Below are 21,667 nucleotides of genomic sequence, written 5' to 3' on the forward strand. Positions count from 1 at the left end.
ACCAACACTAATGTTATAGTGGACAGTCGCACCAGAATTGATAAGTTGGCAAAAAATAAAGGAAAGCAAGAAAGACATGCTGGCACAAGAAGAAACAGCCTTTAGAGGAAAGTTTTATTTCATTGTTTGTGCACCATAAACACAAATTTTGCCTCATATAACATGCAAAAAAACAAAATGGTCATTTTGATAATATTTTTTTATGAAGAGAAAAACACACTTAGACAGACAGCCAACGTCTGGGAAAATCATTAGTAAGAGACTGATAACACTGGTATATTTTATCAAGCCAGCTTGGAAAAATAAAAGAATGTACTGCTCTAATTATTGAATCCTACAATTAGTTCAATCTAATAAGAATGAAAAATGGAACAGCTACTAAGCCTACATGATCATAGAGACACCACTGCCAGAACATGGCACGACAGCCTACACAAACTATCGTTAATCTATAACGAAAGGACAAATGACAAGCCTTTATGAAGGAGCAGGCATCCAACAAGTCAGACAAGAAATTTTGCTTGAACTGTGATTCAGTTACACCCCACTAATATCTGCATGGATCGGTCCATTTGATCTAGAATCACGTCCCCTTCCTCGGGTTTGTCCCCTCCCACGACCGCGACCTGCAACCAAATGATCTTTGATATATAAATAACAAGCTACTCGAACAAGGAAAAGCTTGCTGGCTTAATACCAGCTTAATGCTAGAGCAAGATTATATATATGTCATCTTGTTGCCCTAAGATTCACATCTATGTTCGCAGTTAAACCATTAGAAGAATAGATGGGATTGGAATTTACCATATCCAAACAGTGGGAAAAAATAGGATGAAGACCAGAACAAATCGAAATTATCTGGGTGCTCTTGATCCATTCAAGGTGGTGTTCACAATACTTGGTTGACTATTAGGTTTAGGGCCTTCCTCGAGACTAAAGGACCAATCCATTCATGCAGCTCAAGGTATACGTTTGAATGCATGGGTCAAGGTTTTTACCCAAGAAAAGAGCTGAGTCAATAACATACCTCGGCCCTGGATGGGAACAGGTTCCACACTGTAATAGCCACCCATTTCTTGCTGATAATCAGGTCGGCCACCATACCCGCCTCCTCTACCACGACCCCGGAAACCACGGCCCCTGCCACGGGGATATCCACCTCTACTATATCCACGACCTCTATTATCCCAGCCTCCATCACCGTAGTCCACAGTGCCATTACCTGAGCATAACTTGTAAATACTAAATATAAAAAATGAAAAGCTGAACTAAGAGACCCATTTCCATATCATAAAACTTACCACGAGCCCTCCCTCTGCCACGACCACTGCGGCCTCTACCTCGACCAGGAGGTAAGCCCTCTGCATCATAGATAAAATGCTAGTGAAAATGAGCATAAAAAAAACCTAGATAAACCCAGTGGATTGCAAATTTACCTCCTTCATAGTCAAATTCAGGTAATGGTTTCACCTGATCTGCAGGTAAAGGAGGTTGATACCTGGTAAAAGTAATGGTAAGCAATTAATTTTTTTTCATGGCATCTGATAACAAAAGTAAGAAAGAGCATTCTCCAGAATTTCAACAGGAAAACAGGATGATAAAATTTAATGTAATCACATGATGCAAAGAATGACTAACAAACATGAAGAAAACATGCATGCAAGATCTTAGAAGATATCTTCTTTTTGTTTTAATTATTCAGTGCTTTCGCAAGAATTGCAAGATTAGTTCTAGTTTAAATAAATTCAGGTAGCCAACACTTGTGGTTACCAAGTAATTCATTTAAGAATCCACTCTGGTTATATTTGACTTCAGTAGAGTGCAAACACAGGGAAGCAGAAAGTCTTATTGGCCCCAGGAAAGGTAAGGATCCACGGCTCTTTTAGAGCCTGAGGAAGATACTCCATTTGCGAGAAAGATATGGTGAAGAGTATCACTTCTGTTTATTTGCTAGCAGGCTTCGCGCTTGGAGTCACAAATCGAGTAAAATGTTATTGATTTAATTAGGATGCAACGAAGAGAACAAAGGATTATATTAGCCTCTCAAAGTGTAAAATTGAGATGTTATCTCTGGTAGTAGGTTCACCATAGAGGACAGGGAGATATAAAGTTCATGATTTGGACATGGTGCTGAAGATCATAAAGAAAATTGAAATGTCGCAAAGTAGAAACGTTATTAAAAAGAGATTATTTCAAACTGTCCTTGTGTCACGTCTTTAGGCAATTCATATGACATCACAAGTCAGCCAACATCAAGCGAAGCACATACGTCATATAGAGAGGCTCATGTTACTCACGTGTTGTTGGAATGTATGCTGGCTCATGTTACATGTGCCTTTATTCCACCCCTTTCATGAATGCCAGATTGAAATGTCAAACCAGGAGTTGTTGGATATGTTACACTGAACTTACACAAACAATTAAAGATATTTACACAGCTTTTGATATCACGAGAGCAGGCAGAGGACAGCCCCAAGCATTTAAATGTACGCCTGGTAATCAATGCATCTAAATTACATCTTATGTTACCTAGACCCCTTGATTTATCCCTAGGTACTATCACTTGGCACATATTTGGATATTAGCATAGCATTCAAAAACAGCCCCACAAAAGAAATTCTTAGACATTAAAAGGATCCAACAGGTAGACAAAAACTGCACCCAAAATAAGGAACCAACATGTAATGTAGATTATATATTCTCCTCTTACTTTCAAGAAATGGTTTCAAGTAAAAAATGTTCCACAATCAATTCTCAGCAGTTGAACTTAAGCACTCTTTTTTAGTGAAAAAACAAAAAGAAAAAAGCTTCACCATAGTTGACTGTCACTATACCCACTTTCACAAGCTCACTGTACTCTGCCAAATGTCTAAGACTAGAATCATTTTTTAACTGCATGCTTCCAGCATTATTACCAACTACATGCAATCTAACTTGATAGAATAGGAAAACATTTAATTTTAAATCCAGATCTTCTGCACATATGAAATCAGTATGATGGTAAGCATTAGTGTCAATGCTTAACATAGAAGGCATTTGAAGTTGTTTTTATAATAAGCATCATTATTTTGGGGTATTCATTTGTGGGATGTCTTCATCCAGACCATGCAATTATAGCACAGAAATCCAGATTAGCAAGCCCATTAACTGAATTTTTTAACATAGAAAAGTTATCATTCACTTCAATTAGATCGATTTGGTGTGCTATGCGATAAACAACGATGATCTCCAAAGGCTGGTGTCGAGAAACTTCTCAATAAATGTGAAACCTATGCTATTTCTAGTCACTTCATAAAGTAAGAAAACACATAGTACAAAAGGAAAAATGGTGTCCCAATTGAAAATCAGCAAAGTTGTCAAAAAAAGTCAGCCCACCATATGATCAATTATGTAGTTCCATTATAAGAAATGAGCTGACTGGATGTGGACTCTTCATGTGCTAATAGACATGTTTCCTTAATTTCTGCTCACTACTTTGCTTTCAGATTCGTGTATGCAGATCAGCTACAAGATGGACAAAATACTCTAATATCCAAAAAATGGAAAACAAGCAATGACAATGGGCCACCAATTTGTTAACCTGGCCAACACAAGATAATATATACATCAGCCACCAACAAACTATGCCTCAAGGCTTATAAACTTAGAATAAGATGCTACGAATTAATTTTCTGAAATGAGTGCGGCTTCTTGAGAAGAAGTCTAATACATGAGATCTAAGATGGCAGTTGGTAGCAAACCAATTGCAAGGAACAATTTTTACCTATTTTAGATTCACGCATCAAAAGGGGAGGAAAATAATTGAAGAAGCAACAGGAAAACTGTAGTAGACCCCACGATTAAATTCAAAAGGTCTCTAGTGCAGCAAAAACAATTCTTGAAAAAATCATATACCATTCTCTTGATTAAATTTTTGCAATCAATGAGAGCTTGCACCTACTTTAATCAAACTTGAAGTGCATGATGTAGAACTGCAGGTGGGAAAACAGAAGCTTTTTCATACTCACCCAACAGAGGATGTATCAAGCTCCTTCTTGGACAAAGTTATCGTGACCATAGACACATGCCTAGTGGTCTCAAGCCTATGAAAACAGATTACTGTCAGAAACAGATTAGGTGAAGATTCAAATATTCAACTAACTAGCAAAACCTAAACCCCATGCTACATGGCCAAAAATGTCTATATGGAAGCAACCTTCTATTTTTAAAATAAAGAATTAGAACTTCTTACGGAAGTAGGCCTTCCTCTAATGGTTCCCATGTATCAGTTATGTCGATAGATCCAATAGCAGTGTTTTGATGGAGACCAACGATCCTTCTCTGCATCACCAGTATATTACAAAAATTATAAGTCGGACCAATCACCAATCACAACATGTACTTTGGTTCTAAGGAAGAAAGATGACCAAGGATCAATTCACAGACAGATCAAAACAATTCTTTGAGAGAACCAGGGACTGATTTAATCATTCAAATGAATAAAAAGATCAGAATAATACCTTTATCAGTTCCACAATCATGACGGTTTTGTTGATAGCTCTTCCCATTGCCTTGAAGACAATTTCAATTGAATCTTTCTCCTTGAAAATAAATATGCAACAAATCAGAAGGCAATATAATCAACAGAAAAGAATGAAACTATGAACTTGCAACATTAAAAGAAAATGATAGGTACTCTTTAGCATAGCTAATTATCTGTATCTATCAGTCTGCGCATGCACAGAAAAGCAAAGTCATTCCTCCCACCATGAGAATTCATGAAAGGTTTTCTTTAGCAGATAAAAGGTGCAAGTACGTCCATGAGAGTATGTCACCATGGAGTCATTCGGAGAGCATGTCTGCTTGTTGCATGCATCTCACATTTGACTGTTGCCAATAAAAGAAAGTCAATTAATGTGGCAAAGTATCTATTCTATTCAACTTATGCTGACCTATACTCGTTAGTAATGGCTCAATTTACATGTAGAAAGCCCTATAATGGGAAACTACCCCATTACGTTTGGAGAGAGATGGGACCAGATATAAATTAGGGGGAGCAGATGCAAGTTTTTTCTTTCCATACCAAATGACTACAGGATCATCGGTGTACTCTACCTCAATTCACCATTTCGAACCTGATACAGAAGCTTTTTCTATACCAGCATGTTACGTGCTACGTGGTGGTTGCAGGGTGGATGCATGGGGTCTACATGTTCCTCACCAACATTGCCAAAGAAGCGGTTGCATGCCTCGTGTTACGTGCCTCTGCTACATGGTTTCATGGTGGATGCATGGGGTGCTACGTGTTCCCCCCCACTCACCAATGTGCCAAAGAAGTGGTTGCATGCCTCGTGTTACGTGCCTCTGCTATATGGTTTCATGGTGGATGCATGGGATGCTACGTGTTCCTCCCCACTCACCAACGTGCCAAAGAAGTGGTTGCATGCCTTGTGTTACGTGCCTTATTATTTGCTTAGCTGTTATTTTCTTGTTATTATTATTGTTGACCAGGTCCCAAGGAGAGATATTCTCCGTTAGCTATGGTTAGTTTCATATTGCAGCGCTAGGCCAGTAAGCTACATTTTAGCTAGTTAGTTTACTCCCATGTAATGCCGTCTATTTATTTGATTCCCATGCAATGAGAAAGGCACGACTACTTTCATTCAAATATTGTGTTAACTTGTTTGGAGGATACAGGTCCGTCGAAGTACCTGGTTAGTTCATTACCATAACATTTGGTATCACTGTATCAGAGCAGGCACTTCGATGGCCGAAGGAACGGGTACTCGCTATTCTCAATTAGCATAATCATTAGCAAACGTTAAACAACAACAGGAGCGGCAGAGTGAAGCTCACCAACGCGCCATACAAGAGCTCTCGCACCAGATTCAGCAGTTGGCAACAAGCTTTGAGAGTGTCAGCTGACAGAGAGACAAGCAACCACTTGAGGATCAAGGCAGGTCGTCCAACCGACAAGAAGACCCTCTCAATGGCGGACACCCAGGCATCCAATCACGAACTATACGGTTAGAATTTCCTAAATTTGATAGCACTAATCCTTCTGGTTGGATCTATAAGGCGAATCAATTTTTTGCATATCACCAGACCAATCCATTGCACCGCATCTTGATTTCTTCATTCCACATGGAGGGTCAAGCTCCCACCTGGTTTCAAGATATGAAGGAGTCCGGTAATCTGACAAGCTGGGATGCCTTCACAAAGGCATTGTTAACTCGGTTTGAGCCTTCAGTGTACGATGATCCGATGGAGGAATTAACAAAGTTACACCAAATCTCTACTGTGGAGGTCTACAAAACCAGCTTTGGAGCTCTCACCAACCGCTTGCCCCAGCTAAATGAACAATATAAGTTGGGCTGGTTCCTTGGCTGGCTCCGGGATGATATCTGCTTGTCGGTAAGAATGCTCCAGCCTACTTCCTTTACTACTGCCTTTGGCCTTGCTAAAATTCAGGAGAAGCACAACAACAATTTGAGGAGGAACATTCGGGCTTTGCTGGCCCCGTCCAGCACTGCCATTGTGCCGACTTCATCTACAACTATTACCACGACCCTTCCATGCCAACAGCCCATCCCAGTTCCGCGTCTCTCCCAAGCCCAGATGCGCGAACGAGGCAACCGAGGTCTTTGCTACAACTGCGATGAAAAATGGTCACAGGGCCATCGATGCAAGGGCCCATGGGTTTTTCTTATGGAAGCCTCAGATTTGGATGAAGTTGATGACTCCAACACCGAATCTTCTGTTGCATCTTCTCACCAGCCAAACAAAGAAGTGCGCATGGAAGAGTTTCAACCAGAACTGGAGGATGGCCCAGCTCCTTAGATATCTCTTAACACTCTCTTCGGTACGCCGATGCCAAAAATCATGAGGTTGTCAGGCACCATTTGCAGCCAGGCAGTGGTCATCTTACTGGACTCCGGGAGCACGTATAACTTCATTGATCCGGCAATCGTTCGCCGTGCCCAGCTAAAAGTGCAACACAGTGAACCAGTTCAAGTAATGGTTGGAAACAAGGAAGAGCTCACCAGTTCGGGAAGGTGCGCGCAGATTCGACTGGCAGTGCAAAGACACAAGATGTGATCTAGTCCTCGGAATCCAATGGTTGTGTACACTCGAACCTATTCTCTGGAATTTCATGCATCTCACTATAAAATTCCAGCTCCACAGGCAGACTATCCAATTGCAAGGCAAATCGTCCACTGATTTGGAGTTCATTCAAACGATGCATTGAAAAAAGTTATTAAAACTCCAGCGAAGGGCTTGTTCTTTCAATTACTCATGACTCCTACGAGTGATGAGACCCAACCTGAGACAACCATCAGCCCAAACAGTGATAAGGTAACCCTTGAGCCAGAATTTCAATTACTGTTTGATCAATTTCGAGATTTATTTGGTGAGCCCAAAGGCCTACCTCTCCCTAGAAGCCATGATCATCACATTCCCCTTCAAGAGGGAGCCAAACCAGTTTGTGTTAGACCTTACCGATACCCTTACTACCAAAAGGAGGAAATAGAATGAATTGTCTGGAAAATGCTTGATTCCGGCAACATTCGCCCGAGCCAAAGCCCATATTCATATCCGGTGTTGCTTGTTCGCAAGACGGACGGTAGTTGGAGGTTTTGTATTGATTATCGCGCACTCAACCGCAAGACGATTAAAGACAAATACCCAATCCTAGTTGTGGATGAGCTTCTAAACGAGCTCCAAGGCAGTGATATTTTCCAAATTGGATCTACGCTCAGGATACCATCAAATCCGAGTGAAACCCGAAGACGTGCACAAAACTGCTTTTCGCACTACCAAGGACACTACGAATTTCTCGTAATGCCCTTTGGCTTAACTAATGCTCCTTCTACCTTTCAAGATTTAATGAATGACATTTTTCGTCCCTTTTTATGTCTTAGTATTTTTTGACAACATTTTGGTGTATAGCAAGACCCGAGAAGAGCATCTCAATCGCTTGCATATTGTTCTTGGCCTACTGCAGAAGCACCACCTATTCGCCAAACTTTCCAAGTGCAAGTTCGGGTGTACCCTAAACGACTATCTTGGCCACCTCATTTCCAAAGAAGGAGTTCAAGCCGATCCCGACAAGATTGATTCTATGCTCGCTTGGCCAATTCCCACTTCTTTGAAGTCTCTTAGAGGATTTTTGGGACTCACCGGTTATTACCGAAAATTTATTCGCGATTATGGTAAGATTGCAGCCCCTCTTACTTCCTTACTAAAGAAAAATGCTTTTCATTGGACTCCCGAGGATTACCACCTTCAACCAACTTAAGAGGGCAATAACATCTCCACCGGTCTTAGCTCTTCCAGATTTCTCGAAGCCTTTCACCGTGGAGTGCGATGCATAGGGAGTTGGCATTGGGGCGGTCTTAATGCAAGCCGGACGGCCAATAGCCTTTCTTAGTCATGCTCTTAAAGGCAGAAATCAGCACCTCTCCACCTACGAGAAGGAGTTACTTGCCTTAGTGGTGGCCGTTAAAAAGTGGCGACCTTACCTCCTTGGGAAGCCCTTTATCGTACGGACTGATCAACAATCTTTGAAGTATCTCTTGGAGCAGCAAATCGAAACGCCTATGCAGCAAAGGTGGGTAACTAAGTTAATTGGCTATGACTTATATGTGGAGTACAAAGCAGGGGAGGAGAACTGTGTCGCAGATGCACTATCACGAAGGGAAGAACGACACTCTCTCTCAGCTATTACAAGTCCTATTGCAACTTGGTCTGACGACTTAAAGGTCGCCTACCTCACAGATCCAGCATTAAGAGCTATCAAAGCTCATTTGGAGCAAGGTACAATGGATTCTCCTAAATATCAATTGCAGAATGGGCTCATATTTTATAAAAGACCGGGTTTTAATTGGTGACCAGCCCCACTTAAAGCAACAACTCCTCTGCCAAATGCATGATAGCCCGCAAGGAGGACAGTCTGGTTTTCACAAGACGCTTCAATGCTTGAAGAGAGAATTCTTTTGGAAAGGCTTGCGACGGGATGTTAAGCAGCATGTACGCGAGTGTGATGTCTGCCAACGAAATAAAGTCGAGAACCTCAAACCAGCGAGCCTTCTTCAGCCACTCCCCATTCCACAATGTATATGGTCGGAGCTGTCCATGGATTTTATTGAAGGACTTTCGCCATCCAAAGGGTCCAGCGTAATCTTTGTGGTTGTCGAAAAAGACTCATAAGTGATCGAGACCCTGTTTTTACTGGCCATTTTTGGCAAGAGTTGTTCCGGCTCCAGGGCATTACGCTTGCTCACAGCTCCTCATATCACCCACAAACTGATGGCCAAACAGAAATTGTGAACAAGAGCGTGGAGCACTACCTTCGCACCTTTGCAGGCTCTCGGCCACAAGATTGGTCTTCCTGGTTATCCTTGGCAGAATTTTGGTATAATACCAACACCCATGAAGCAACGAAAGTCACTACTCATCAAGCGGTCTACGGTGTCCCTCCCCCGAAGCTTATTTCGTATGTCTCGGGCACTACTCGTGCGGCAGCAATGGAAGAGATCCTACGTACACGAGCCCAAATTTTATCTCTTCTACAAAACAACCTCCAGGAAGCTCAAGCACGTATGAAGCGACAAGCCGATCGTCTCCGCACCGAGCGAACCTTCTCTATAGACAATTGGGTTTTCCTCCGCTTGCAGCCCTATCGCCAACATTCTTTGGCCCTCTGCCATAATTTGAAGCTCTCCCCTCGATTTTTCGAGCCTTTTCATGTGCTCCAACGTATCGGGCAGGTGGCCTATAAGCTGTCTCTTCCGAAGGACTGCAAAATCCACCTGGTGTTCCATATTTCCTGCCTCAAACGCAAACTCGGTACCAACATCCCAGTTCGGCCAACTCTACCCCCAATCACTCCTGAAGGAGCATTACACCCGGAGCCGAAGACAATTTTAGATCGCAAAATGGTCCGTAAGAGAAATCGGGCAGCCACTGAGGTGCTGGTCAAATGGGTGGGAACCACGGTCAACGATGCCACGTGGGAAGATTATAAACAATTCCAGCGGAAGTTCCCAAACCATGAGGACATGGTTTTTTGGAGGGAAGGATAAATGTTACGTGCTACAAGGTGGTTACTGGGTGGATGCATGGGGTCTACATGTTCCTCACCAACGTTGCCAAAGAAGTTGTTGCATGCCTCGGGTTACGTGCCTCTGCTACATGGTTGCATGGTGGATGCATGAGGTGCTACGTGTTCCTCCCCACTCACCAACATGCCAAAGAAGTGGTTGCATGCCTTGTGTTACGTGCCACTGCTACGTGGTTGCATGGTGGATGCATGGGGTGCTACGTGTTCCTCCCCACTCACCAACGTGCCAAAAAAGTGGTTGCATGCCTCGTGTTACATGCCTTATTATTTGCTTTGCTGTTATTTTCTTGTTATTGTTATTGTTGACCAGGTCCCACAGAGAGATATTCTCTGTTAGCTATGGTTAGTTTCCTATTGTAGTGCTAGGCCAGTAAGCTACATTTTAGCTAGTTAGTTTACTCCCATGTAATGTCGTCTATTTATTGATTCCCATGCAATGAGAAAGGCACGACTACTTTCATTTAAATATTGTGTTAACTTGTTTGGACGATACAGGTCCCTCGAAGTACCTTGTTAGTTCACTACCATAACACAGCACCTTCTACCTATACCGCACTCACTGGTATGATCCAAGACAACTCATCAGAACAGATATGGTCTAGATGCATGACAAAGAAACCTGGAAAGACACCTGATTACCAGAAATTTAGTTTGCCGTATGCAACTTTCATATGATGGGACAAGAGAACCTGCATACCAATGATACAAAATTCATCGTCTCTTTCTGTGTAAAATCTTTCTTATCAATGCCAACATATTTTTTCCAAAATAAACAATAAATGATGCAAACTGAGCATGTTTACATCATTCCTGTAGCAGCTGTAGACACACATTTCCCTCAATACAGATTGAATTTACCACATTTTTCAGAGCATGTCTACCTCATTTTCCCCTTCTGCTTTGCATCTTTCTTGTATACACAAAGATCTTTTCTTTTCAAAATAAACACTTAAATGACATAAACAGAATATGGCCATCTCGTTTCAATAACTCCTCTGGTTTCACATTTCCTTCTCTTTAATCTCACTATAAAAGTTTGTAACTATATGTATTGGAAAATTCATATATCAAAATTTTATCTTTCCTCACTGAAAATATTCCCACAGGTCAGATACCAAACTATAGGACAACAGTGCAAAATGTTTAATGAAGTTTAGCATTGTCATCCAAATGACAGTGCAAAAAATGCATCATCATACCAAAGAACAGCTGAATTTAGACTTCTTGTATTCCTATACACTATTCTTATATCAGGTATCGCTTTTAGGAAAACAGACTTCCCGATGAATACCGAGACAACTCAGATGCACATGATGTCCATGTCCCCAATAACTTGCACTGTCTCCCTTCATAAGGAAAATGCCTTTTGCTTTGATTTTAATTTCAAGCAATTTAATATTTCAGTGGAGTTATTTAATAATTAATTGATTATAGCCTCACTGAGCTAACATATCATTATATAAAGTCTCATCTCACCGTTATGAGAAACAGTGTCTTGACAGCATCAGCAGCAGCAATAAATCAATACTCATATGTTTCTGTTCCTACAAGCATCTGTTTAAATAGGATGTTGCTAATATTTTAAATAAGAAGAGTATTCCACTTGAGGTTGAACAGGGTTGCGAAATAGCATATAAATCGATGGCTCCTAAAAATACGCTTAAATGGGCCAATGCATAATTAATGATCCTAGACATTCCCAAGATTTTTTTCTTCTGAAATAAAAAAAAAAAACAAGTTTTAATTTTCTGGACTTGCCTTGCAAATCAAAACAACTTACCATGATCACACTTATCTGTCCCAAACGAATGCAAAATCCCTACCACTTCTTAAACTTCCGAAATTACAACCATAAGCAATGAGACAAGAACGAAATAAAGGTGACTTTATAAAAGCCACAAGGAAAGATTTTGTTCTATAAATGGCGTTCACCTGAAGTAGGCTGGTGGCATATGTGATGTAGCTGCGCATTCTCCCTTGACTTGTAACACGGATCTCATTCTCCTTGGTCAGCGTCTCGTCCCGTGGCTTCTCCACCCTCTGGTACCGATCCATCTTTCCACACACCAAAAATTTGTCAACAAAAGCGACCAACCAAAAATACAAATATCACAACAACAAATAAATCAAAGAAAATACATAAAAGGAGCTAACCTTATCATTAAAAAAAAAACCCTAGTTCTTTAAAAAAATCCATATGATGTGCAGATAAAAAGCAAACTTCAAGAAAAAAAGGAATCAAATCCTGAGAAACAAATCCGTAGAAAACTCAAGAAAATCACATAAAAATCAGATAAAATCGAGGGAAGAGTGCCCAAGCGAGAAACTTGGAGCCCAGAGAGAGGGAATGAAGAGGAGTGAGCCAGAAAGGGACCAGATTTGCTTCATGACTGACAGAAAAACCAGGGTTTCTCGCAACGCGAGGAAGAATAAAGAAGACTTCTATTGCGATTTTATTTTAGATTTCTATTTTTACCTCTCTTCGCTCCGCCTGCGCCCTCTTCCACGGCTTGTTTCTTTCTTTTTCGCCCTGAAAACCCTCTTTCGCAACCGTCCGAGCTTTATAGAGAGTCCCCGAGGGAGCGAATCGGTCTTCTTCTGGCTAGGGTTCGTTCGGATTTACCCAAATCACCCTGCATATTTGAGCAATTACCATCAAGGCACAACTTCAAATCAGTAATCACCCACCTATGATGTGGATCAGCCGAACGGATGGATAGTGATGAGTGATGCGATCAGGGTCCATGGCGTGGGTCCGGCGAACCCGAAATCAACCCTAACAAACCACCCGGGCTTCTGGATTGGACCGGCGCATGTATTAGACTTTGGTTCATGGTACCAAATTTTTTTCTAGGGCTATGTCAATGAAAAAAAATATAGGAGACATTAAACATCTTAATTCTTAAATGTTATGGAGTTATAACAAAATCCGGAAATGGAACATTTGTTAAATGCCCATTAAGATTATGTAAAACAAGCAAAGAAATATGAGCATTCTTAGGATCATGTGATTGTTTTTTTAATCCATAATATTGTGATAATATGGTAAACATGTTGCGTGTTGTTTTCACGAGATTATTAACATTTCAACAAGATCTTAAATGTATGAAGAAATAATTGGCATAGATTAAGATTAATCGGCACAAAATCTGCCCATAATCTCCCCTCATGGTATCGACTCAACTTTCAGCTCTAATTGATACAATATAGTTTGCATAAATCAAGGCATGTTCTTAAATGATTATGATTTGTACATGAATTGATAGGATGTAAAATAAGAGCTACAAACTATTTTTTTTTTGTAAAATATTGCATTGCAATATGTTTAAAATTTCACAATTAGTTCTTTATTTGTTCAAAAAAAAAACACCATTATCTTGAAGTTCCCAAATGTTCTAGGATTGTGTCGTACTTGAATCCTCCAAGAACCATTTCTCCATCCAAAACCTAACTTGGCAAACCCAACCAAAAGAATTTTTATTTTATTTTCAAGAGAAAGAAAGAGAGGCATCCAAAACTGAATATTTGGCAATCATTCGAATCTTAAATTCGATACTTGATATGCAAATGGATATGACTATTAGAATTACCCCGACCAGGAAGATTGCAAAGCTTGTTAAGATTAGGTTAACATGGTACAACTTATTGGCTTCGATCCTTTCCAACGTTGGGGTTTGAGTGACCTCTTTCACTCATTCTAACCCTACTCAACCAACTTGTGTCCTAAGCTGCGGAGATTAAAGGATAACCCTATCAAGTAGATTACTAATTTGGTGAACTTAATTTAATTGAAATAGGTTTTGATATATGCAGATTTTTTCGCGAGGATTTGAAAGCTTCTCTAAGGTTCCATTACCAGCACATTAATCTTTTAGTCTCACTTGGTGCACATTGATGACCCTTGCTTAACCAGTAAACTACCTGATTTCCCTCACATTAGAGATGATCACCTGAACAACTTGCACAAAAGCCCTCCAAATATCATCAATGTCTCCAGAACCAACTGATCTAGTCGTTGTTTTGGATACACCTATGATGGCCATCTCGGTACAGAATACCAGCTGCCAAAAACGGAGAAAGGGAAAAGGTTTCACATTTTTCACTTGTTTTGCATGAACAAAAGTTTCTCCTCTGAAAATGCAACGAAAATGCCGATAATCTCAAAACTTCAAGCAACGGTAACAAGTAATTAAGCAGGCTCGCAACATTCACTCTCTAAAACAATATTCTGTATTACGATATTCTAAAACTATTTGCAAATACACGACTACTAACTACCATTGAAATGCAACCAACTATACGATACATGCATACAAAGCAAGAAATTTTGGAAAGGACCAGCGTGGAGCTCTAAAACAACGAAGAGAGCATATAAATATGGATTGCTGTACCGTCTTGTACCATCTGGCACGGAGCATGCCATACCATAATAGGTAGAAACTAGTATAAAACTCAAGCTTAGATCGATACAAATCTCATACCATCCCAATTCCCACATTGCCCTATACCAAAGTGCGTGCCAAATTGTATCGAGATATAACGAAATAAAAAATCAAAAAAATGGTTGGAGAGATGTTTCGGTATGGATGCGTATAGTACCGAACTAGTAAAGTACCGGTACGGTATTGAATACGAAGATTGGAGAGCTTGCACAACGGAATCAAATTCAAAAATAAGAAGGGTTTACAATCCAGACCTAGGTGCAGGCAGGATTCAAATCCTGGTTACTGGTGCCAACTCACAATGATTGGCATGTGATTCGGGTATCTCTAATACAAACCTTCGATCAAGTCAGGAATCGCTCCAGTGTAATCGGACCCTACATGATCCAATGGTTTAAACACAAGACTGATGGTCCAAGAGTTGGCACTGGTTAGCATCACAAGAACCGGACCCGAATTAAAAAGCCACGCAAGTACAAGTTGGCTCGGGCGGAGCCCCAACTGAGACAAACAGATTATTTCAATCTCCTCTGCTATACCAAACACTCTTCATTTTTTTTTTAAAAAAAAAGAAAGAAATGAAAAGAAACCCTTTGCTTAAGATCAGGTGCAGTGAATATCTTTTAAAAAAAATCTTAAGATAAGCACCACAAAACAAAAGAGAGAGAGATTGAAATACTTTGATGCATGGTTATAATTATATAAAAACAACAGACTGGCAAAGATGAAAAGAAAGCTACGCTGTGAAACCTCTGCTGATATGCTCCACCTTTTCTAATATATACCTAGGTCTCTTGATTCCATCTATTTATCTAATAAATCTGATGTCCTGGAGGAAAAAAAAAATTACAGCTGTCAAAAGTAAGAGTGTAATTATTTAATAATTATCATATCTCAAAATGTTATTATTGATTGATGTGATTGAAACCACAGACCAAATACTCTTCACCTTAATTGAAATGTTCTGTATAATAGGTCACAATATAACATGTGTTAACCTTTATCGGTATTTAGGGCATGGTCAAGAAGAGTTTTAAAAAAACAAGAATGGATGACTCTCATTTCAACCATTTGGTTGGAGAGAATCTAATGTCCATTGTGATCCTATAAGAAAATAAAAATGCCTTAATGTCCCAAAATCTAATCTCTAGTATTTAAATTTCATTCCAATTCCGATTCTAATCATGAACCAAATATATTGGAGAATATGACCATTCTGATTCTTATTCCAATCCATTCTGATTCTGACTGTGGACCAAATATATTCTTGGCGTCAACTACCAGTCTGATGCACAATTAAACTATATGGGTTACTAGAGAATCAAAAGAGGCCCTTGAGTGAGACGAGGCCCTCATATACTTGTAATAGACGAGCACAGGAGGCTAATGCGCAAGGATTACTAGAATTATAGAAATTTCAATGCCACTATGTCATGATTATAGTTTATCTGTTTACAAACTTATTGAGTACAACAAATCATCCAGTATTTGCAATATCTACATCCAGTGTGCAAAATAAATTGCATGGGGAAAAAATATATATATGAAACAAAGAAAATGAAAAAGAAAAACTATTACATGAAATGGCCGAACTCTGCAACTATAGTATGGTGTAGATCCGAGCCAAAATGGAAACTCAGCAAATGAATGCTATAATATGTGGCTGAGAAAACTCGGCAAGGGGCTGAAAGCAGCCTGGGATGAAAAAAATCACTGAATGGCCAAAGAGAGCACGATCAATATCAAGAAGAGACTCTTCATGGAGTTCGGATGTAATGAATGGCTGGCCGAGGGCGTCAACACTGTGCCCTGAGTAGTGTCCCCCCCCTGCTTTGTGGCTTCTGGGTTGTACCTGCCTGGTCCAAAAGCAGGTGCAGGAGCTATTGCGGATCCGTTTCGGTTAACAGGGAGAGTGCTGGAATCCTCAGCAGCATAACCTGAATAATATAAAAGCAGGTGTTATCATGTTTGCTACATATGGATGCATTATATAACTTATAGGTGAGTGTATACTTACAATCAGACTTCTTCCAACCTAAGACCAGTCTCTCACGATCAAAGACGATGCGGAGGCCGGTCATAAAATTTTCTGCATAATAAAATGAAGCATATGACCTCAGGTAAGATTCAGTCTACAAGTGCCAATTGGTGCAAAATACGAAATAGAAAGAAACCACGCCACAAGTCAAGTTTTTTCTCATATTGTGGTCAATTATTGAGCAAAAATCTGAGTCGAGAAAGCTCCAAAAAAGAGCAAATCCTTATGATCAACCACCAACTTAGTGTCATCCCTCTAACTACGTTTTGCAGAATCTTGGCTGGGCCCATCATGAAACTCAAAACTCAAAAGACCAATTATTAGGAGGCATTCCTATTGGCCATAGAATAAGCTCATTGAAGTAGGAAACAAGCCTCCAAAATTCCTCTACTGTGGAAACAGTCTAAAGAGGGGGAAAAGTAACAAGGTTTGATGTAAGAATTGCAAAGTAACTGCATCTCTATAAGTAGAATGGAGCCTGTGACATCCTGTCGCGATGTATTAGTAAAAATGGAGCATGTCAGAACTTACGCCCAATAATATTCAGTTTGCTACTCCTGGCAATAGCTAGACAATAAATACTGCTTCGCTGCACATCACAAAATAAAACAAAAATTAGTAATAGTTTCCCAAGCTTCTAGAGCTATGACATCGCTATCCTTTACCTCATTGGATATGACAACTATTGGATCATTTATAGGAAACTGGCTTCCACCTTTCGTTGTTAGATTTATTTCAGGTAGCCTGAGTAAAGTTTGATTGGGACTGCAGCAAGCATCAATAAACACATGAGACAAAGTATAAAAGATTATTATTAAAATAGAATGTGCATGTAGTAAATGATAATGACCTCAAATCATAGCAATACTCAAACGGGATATCAGGATCAGATTTGTGCCTGTTCTCTTGTACCTGTGTGTGAAACTACAGAAGAAAAACAACTTTAAGAATTTATACATATATACTTTTTTAAGGATCTGAAGCTGTTCGGCTTCATCATCTAGCACATTACTTACGCTTTCAGAGAGGTCAGTATACAATGGATCGGCCAAAGTTGTGAAGGAGGTGCCAGAGTCAACAATAGCACTAGACTTCACGTCAATCGAACTATTCCCTACTACCATTCCAGTTAAGCTGATATTGTATGTCGGGCTGGATAACAATGTTACAAAGTAAAAGAAAATGAACATGTTTATTAAAGAAAGTGAAAGAAAATATGAAAAGCAATTCCTTTCCAACTACAGTGCAAATATGACCAGCAGTACACAAAACAAAAACACTTACTGGCTGTGATTAACATCGAATGGAGTTTCTTCCTGGTCTGAGCTACCTTTATCTCCAAAATAGATTCTCCCCATACCATCACTTCTGAAGCACATGGAGAAGGAATTCGAAGTGTATCCTTTACTTGCCAAAACACTAGGAACAGATACCTTGTCCATACCAAGCCCAAACAGACCGTTAGGAGCTGCACCATCCAGAAATGCACCAGTCTGAACCTGTCCACAGCTGCATAATTGATTGGCAAGAGGATCCCATGAGATGAATAAGATTACCGAATCAATTAATTGTACTAAACCTTGAAATAGTACGTAGGTTGTAAGAAGACAAACATACCCAAACACAATCGGTGCTTTAACGACTTTTGGAATAGTCTCCTCTGTTTTAAAGTATAAAATGTCCTCAACTAAGACCCCAGCAGATGAAGTGTTATCAGAAACATACTCAACTGCATAAGGGCAACTGCTAGTTGCTGCAGAGCATGACCTTTTCACTTCACAGAAACTGCTATTGCAAGGAACCTTTTGGCTTGTTGATGACTCAGAGGGACTGTAGATGTCGAACTTGATGTTCTGTTGCAATGTAAGTCATTAGATGAGATCGCAGATGCCCAGATTTACAGATCAAAATTGTCCCACAATAGAATAAATGCACAAGTAGCAAATAGGAGGCAAAAGACAAATTTCCGCACTGAAAGGGTAGCAAGGAGTGCAAAACATGCATGCAGACAGATAACATAAAGACATGGTGCACAAAAAGATTTTTTTAAAAAAAAGAAAGAGAAGAAAAGAAAGGTTTTGCTTAAAAATAGAAACATGAGCAATAATTATTAGAACAATAGGTATTCTTTAAAGATACCAAACCACCCCCACCATTTACATCAGATAATGGCACAAGGAAGACATGTTGGACTGCTAGTTACACATCTAAGTGAGATACTTAGAAATTGATGCCCCAAAGTATAATTCCAAATATTAGCAAAACATTGAAGTTTACAAGTTTAGTCTCATTCCAAGAGATCATAAACTTTAAGCCTTCACTGCTAGATATGAAGATCACACATTCTCCTAATGGCAACTGTACATCCAAGTTTTTATGACAACATTGGATTGAAGTTAATACTAAGGAGAAGGTGGAGGTTGGTCAGTTCCTGCTTTCAGGGTCTCATTTGTTGGGGTTTTCAGGTCTAATCCATTCTTCTTGTTTATATATATATCAAAAAAAAAAAAAAAAAAGTTCCCAACAGAGCAACTAAGTTGCAGAACAAACATTCGCTTTAGAATTGTTTATTTAAGCACTGTAAGGAGGACAATATTACCATCTAAACTTAGTATAGGGATAGGACAATGAATTTGCTAATTGTCATAGTTTGAGAAGGTCAAACCACTAACAAATTACCAACTTATGGGCTTTGCTTCTAGGAACATCTTCAGCAGGAAAAAAAAAAGTGATCCTATTCCATAGGAAAACCAAGTTACTTAATCTAAATCGGACAACATATTGCATATTAGCATGAAGCAGAAACAAATTCAAGTGCAATTTCGTTTCACAAAAAAAAAGTAGCAATCAACTTGATGCTAATCTCATTATAATCCTTCCAGATATTCACTATCCCTCCTTTTTTTTGGCAAGTTCACTATTATCATTTATCTACTAAAATTTATCTCTTTTTTTGTTCTTCCTTTGTTATCATCTCCAGTGCAATTATTAACGCATTACAATTTGATGAATCAAAACATGGACTAACCATGGTACTAAACTTCATCTAGCTTAAAATATATTCATTGGCACAAGTTATCCAAAAACAGTAAATCACAACATTTGAACCCGGCCGGAAGCATGAGAACCAATGAACAAACGTACGATCTTATTTATCCAGATCTCCAAAACCCAATCACTCATGCACCCAACCAACGAATAAATTCAACAATCAAAACGAGAAATTGCACCTGAGTCCACAAATGCAAATATTAATGAGAATTCGTAACTACTTCAAATCAGATCTAAATTGGAACTTGAAAAGGATAAGATCTAGAATCGTACTCCATATTCAGGTGAAGAGGTGGGAGCGCAGGCAACACAATCACAGGGCACCCAAAATATATCGCTCCCCGTGTCCAGCGCCACCAGAAACGTCACGTTCGGCGTCCCCAACGCCACAATCGCGTAATGCAAGCTAGTCCCCAGCAAAATCCCATCAGATTAATCGCCCAAAAAGAATTCAAAATCCCAAGTTCAAAACCCTAAATCCTACAAAATCATAGGAAGAGAGGGAGGGAGGAAGGGGGCGTACTTTCCCAGCGAGTTGACAAGGACGGTGGCGTTGCCATCGGCGAAGAAGAGCTCCTCGTCGGGGTCGCTGCCGCCGGCGAGGATGCGGCCGCGGAGGGCGCGGTCATGGCGGACGAGGGCGGCGTAGTACTCAACCGAGCCCTTCTCGGGCCACCAGGCACCCGGGTGCCCGCCATGTGCCTCCACCCACCGCCGCACGCGGTCTGAGAAGCGGTGGTGGAAGTCGAGCCCGAGGGTGGCGCCGGCTGCGGGGCCGGCTATTTCCAGGAAGACGCCGGCGGCGGCGAAAAGAAGAATAAGAAGAAGAGAAGGAGAGGAAGCCATGGAAGAAACTTAGGAGAAGAGAGCGAGAAGAAGAGGAGAGGAGAAGAGAGGTTCAAATAGGGTTAATGGCGTCTGCTCGACGCCGGGGCGAAGTCAACAGTCGGAGGCGGCCGACGCGTTGCCACGACGGTGACGGGTGACGTAGGGGAGGCCCAAGGACGTCAAAGCCTCCCCCATCTCTCTCTCGCGCGCGCGCGCGTTTTGCTCCTTCGAGTAGGAATGGTGGTGGTGCCCAAAAGCTCAACCAATGGAACAAGGCCACGTACGTTATCTTCGGGGAGGCTGGCCTGGGACGGAAAGCCCCTTTTACATGGATGTACTTTTAGAATGGACCCCACTGCTCAAGTGTCACTTATGTGACTCGTTTGGATCGGGGCAGGATCGAGTGAGGTTGGATTTTTCTTGGAAGCTTGCCACTTTGATTAGATTCTGTATGCCTTGGAATTTTGGCTAAAATTTGGTCATTGGGTAGAGCCTTCTCGGAAAAAAGAATGACAGGCTTGGTTAGGTAAGGGTGTGTTATTTTAGTGTAAAAGGTGAGGAAGATGTGCAGTCCATTACGGCCCTATTTGTGGTCAGAGATATTAAGCAAATCAATGAGCCAGGCTTATGCTGAAGGATTACAAAAAAAATATTTTGTATAGATGGATTGCATATTCATTAAAGGCCTACTCATCATGCCAGAATTACAAGGATTGGTGGCCCTGCTCAACATGGTTTGAGGCTTCTGTGTTTAAAAAATATGGATATGCATGCAATTTAAGTGGAGTATAGATAATATAGTGATTATTACTGTCGTGGGAAGGGCCTGAATTTAGGTCCTGTTTGGGGAAGCTTTTGGAGGGTCAGAAAGCACTTTCTGGCCCTCCAAAAGTACTTTTAGATGAAAAACTGTGTTTGGTAAATTTTTCAAAAAGCTGTTTCAGCTTTTGCGGGAAGCTGAAAACAGCTTTTGGGAGGAAGCTCCAATTTGGAGCTTTTGGGAGGAAGCTGTTTCAGCTTTTTCGGAAAGCTGTATTTTTGACAAAAATGCTCATATTAAAATAACATAATTACATAGTTTGTCCCTTTATAAACCTAAAAATCTGCTGGAGCCAAGAACCCTAGCCGTCAGACTCCCTTCCGTAAGAAAAAGTATTTTTCTTTTCAATTTTTGTATGCATCTCTTGAACCACATTTTAGAAGAAA

General features: G+C 40.4%; 2 protein-coding genes across 2 annotated transcripts; both read right to left on the reverse strand.

Moving 5' to 3' along the window:
* Positions 1–184: 184 nt before the first annotated feature.
* LOC103722782 (uncharacterized) lies at positions 185–12,715 on the reverse strand. The gene is made up of 9 exons (XM_008813466.5): positions 12,579–12,715; positions 12,035–12,157; positions 4,500–4,580; positions 4,232–4,320; positions 4,008–4,082; positions 1,437–1,498; positions 1,302–1,361; positions 1,028–1,222; positions 185–626 (listed from the first exon to the last, which is right to left on the reverse strand). Exons 2-9 carry the CDS (start codon positions 12,155–12,157, stop codon positions 538–540), a joined length of 774 nt encoding a protein of 257 aa, XP_008811688.2. The 5' UTR covers positions 12,579–12,715; the 3' UTR covers positions 185–537.
* A 3,226-nt stretch (positions 12,716–15,941) lies between these two features.
* Positions 15,942–20,754, reverse strand: LOC103722792 (aspartyl protease family protein 1-like). The gene is made up of 10 exons (XM_088705788.2): positions 20,157–20,754; positions 19,907–20,039; positions 18,200–18,435; positions 17,867–18,091; positions 17,599–17,734; positions 17,433–17,506; positions 17,248–17,347; positions 17,114–17,171; positions 16,562–16,633; positions 15,942–16,481 (listed from the first exon to the last, which is right to left on the reverse strand). Exons 1-10 carry the CDS (start codon positions 20,477–20,479, stop codon positions 16,255–16,257), a joined length of 1,584 nt encoding a protein of 527 aa, XP_088561914.1. The 5' UTR covers positions 20,480–20,754; the 3' UTR covers positions 15,942–16,254.
* Positions 20,755–21,667: the final 913 nt, after the last annotated feature.

The sequence above is a fragment of the Phoenix dactylifera genome, chromosome 10 (assembly GCF_051530095.1).
Source record: "Phoenix dactylifera cultivar Ajwa chromosome 10, Ajwa_hap1_PhDact_Kaust_v1.1, whole genome shotgun sequence".
NCBI lineage: Eukaryota > Viridiplantae > Streptophyta > Magnoliopsida > Arecales > Arecaceae > Phoenix > Phoenix dactylifera.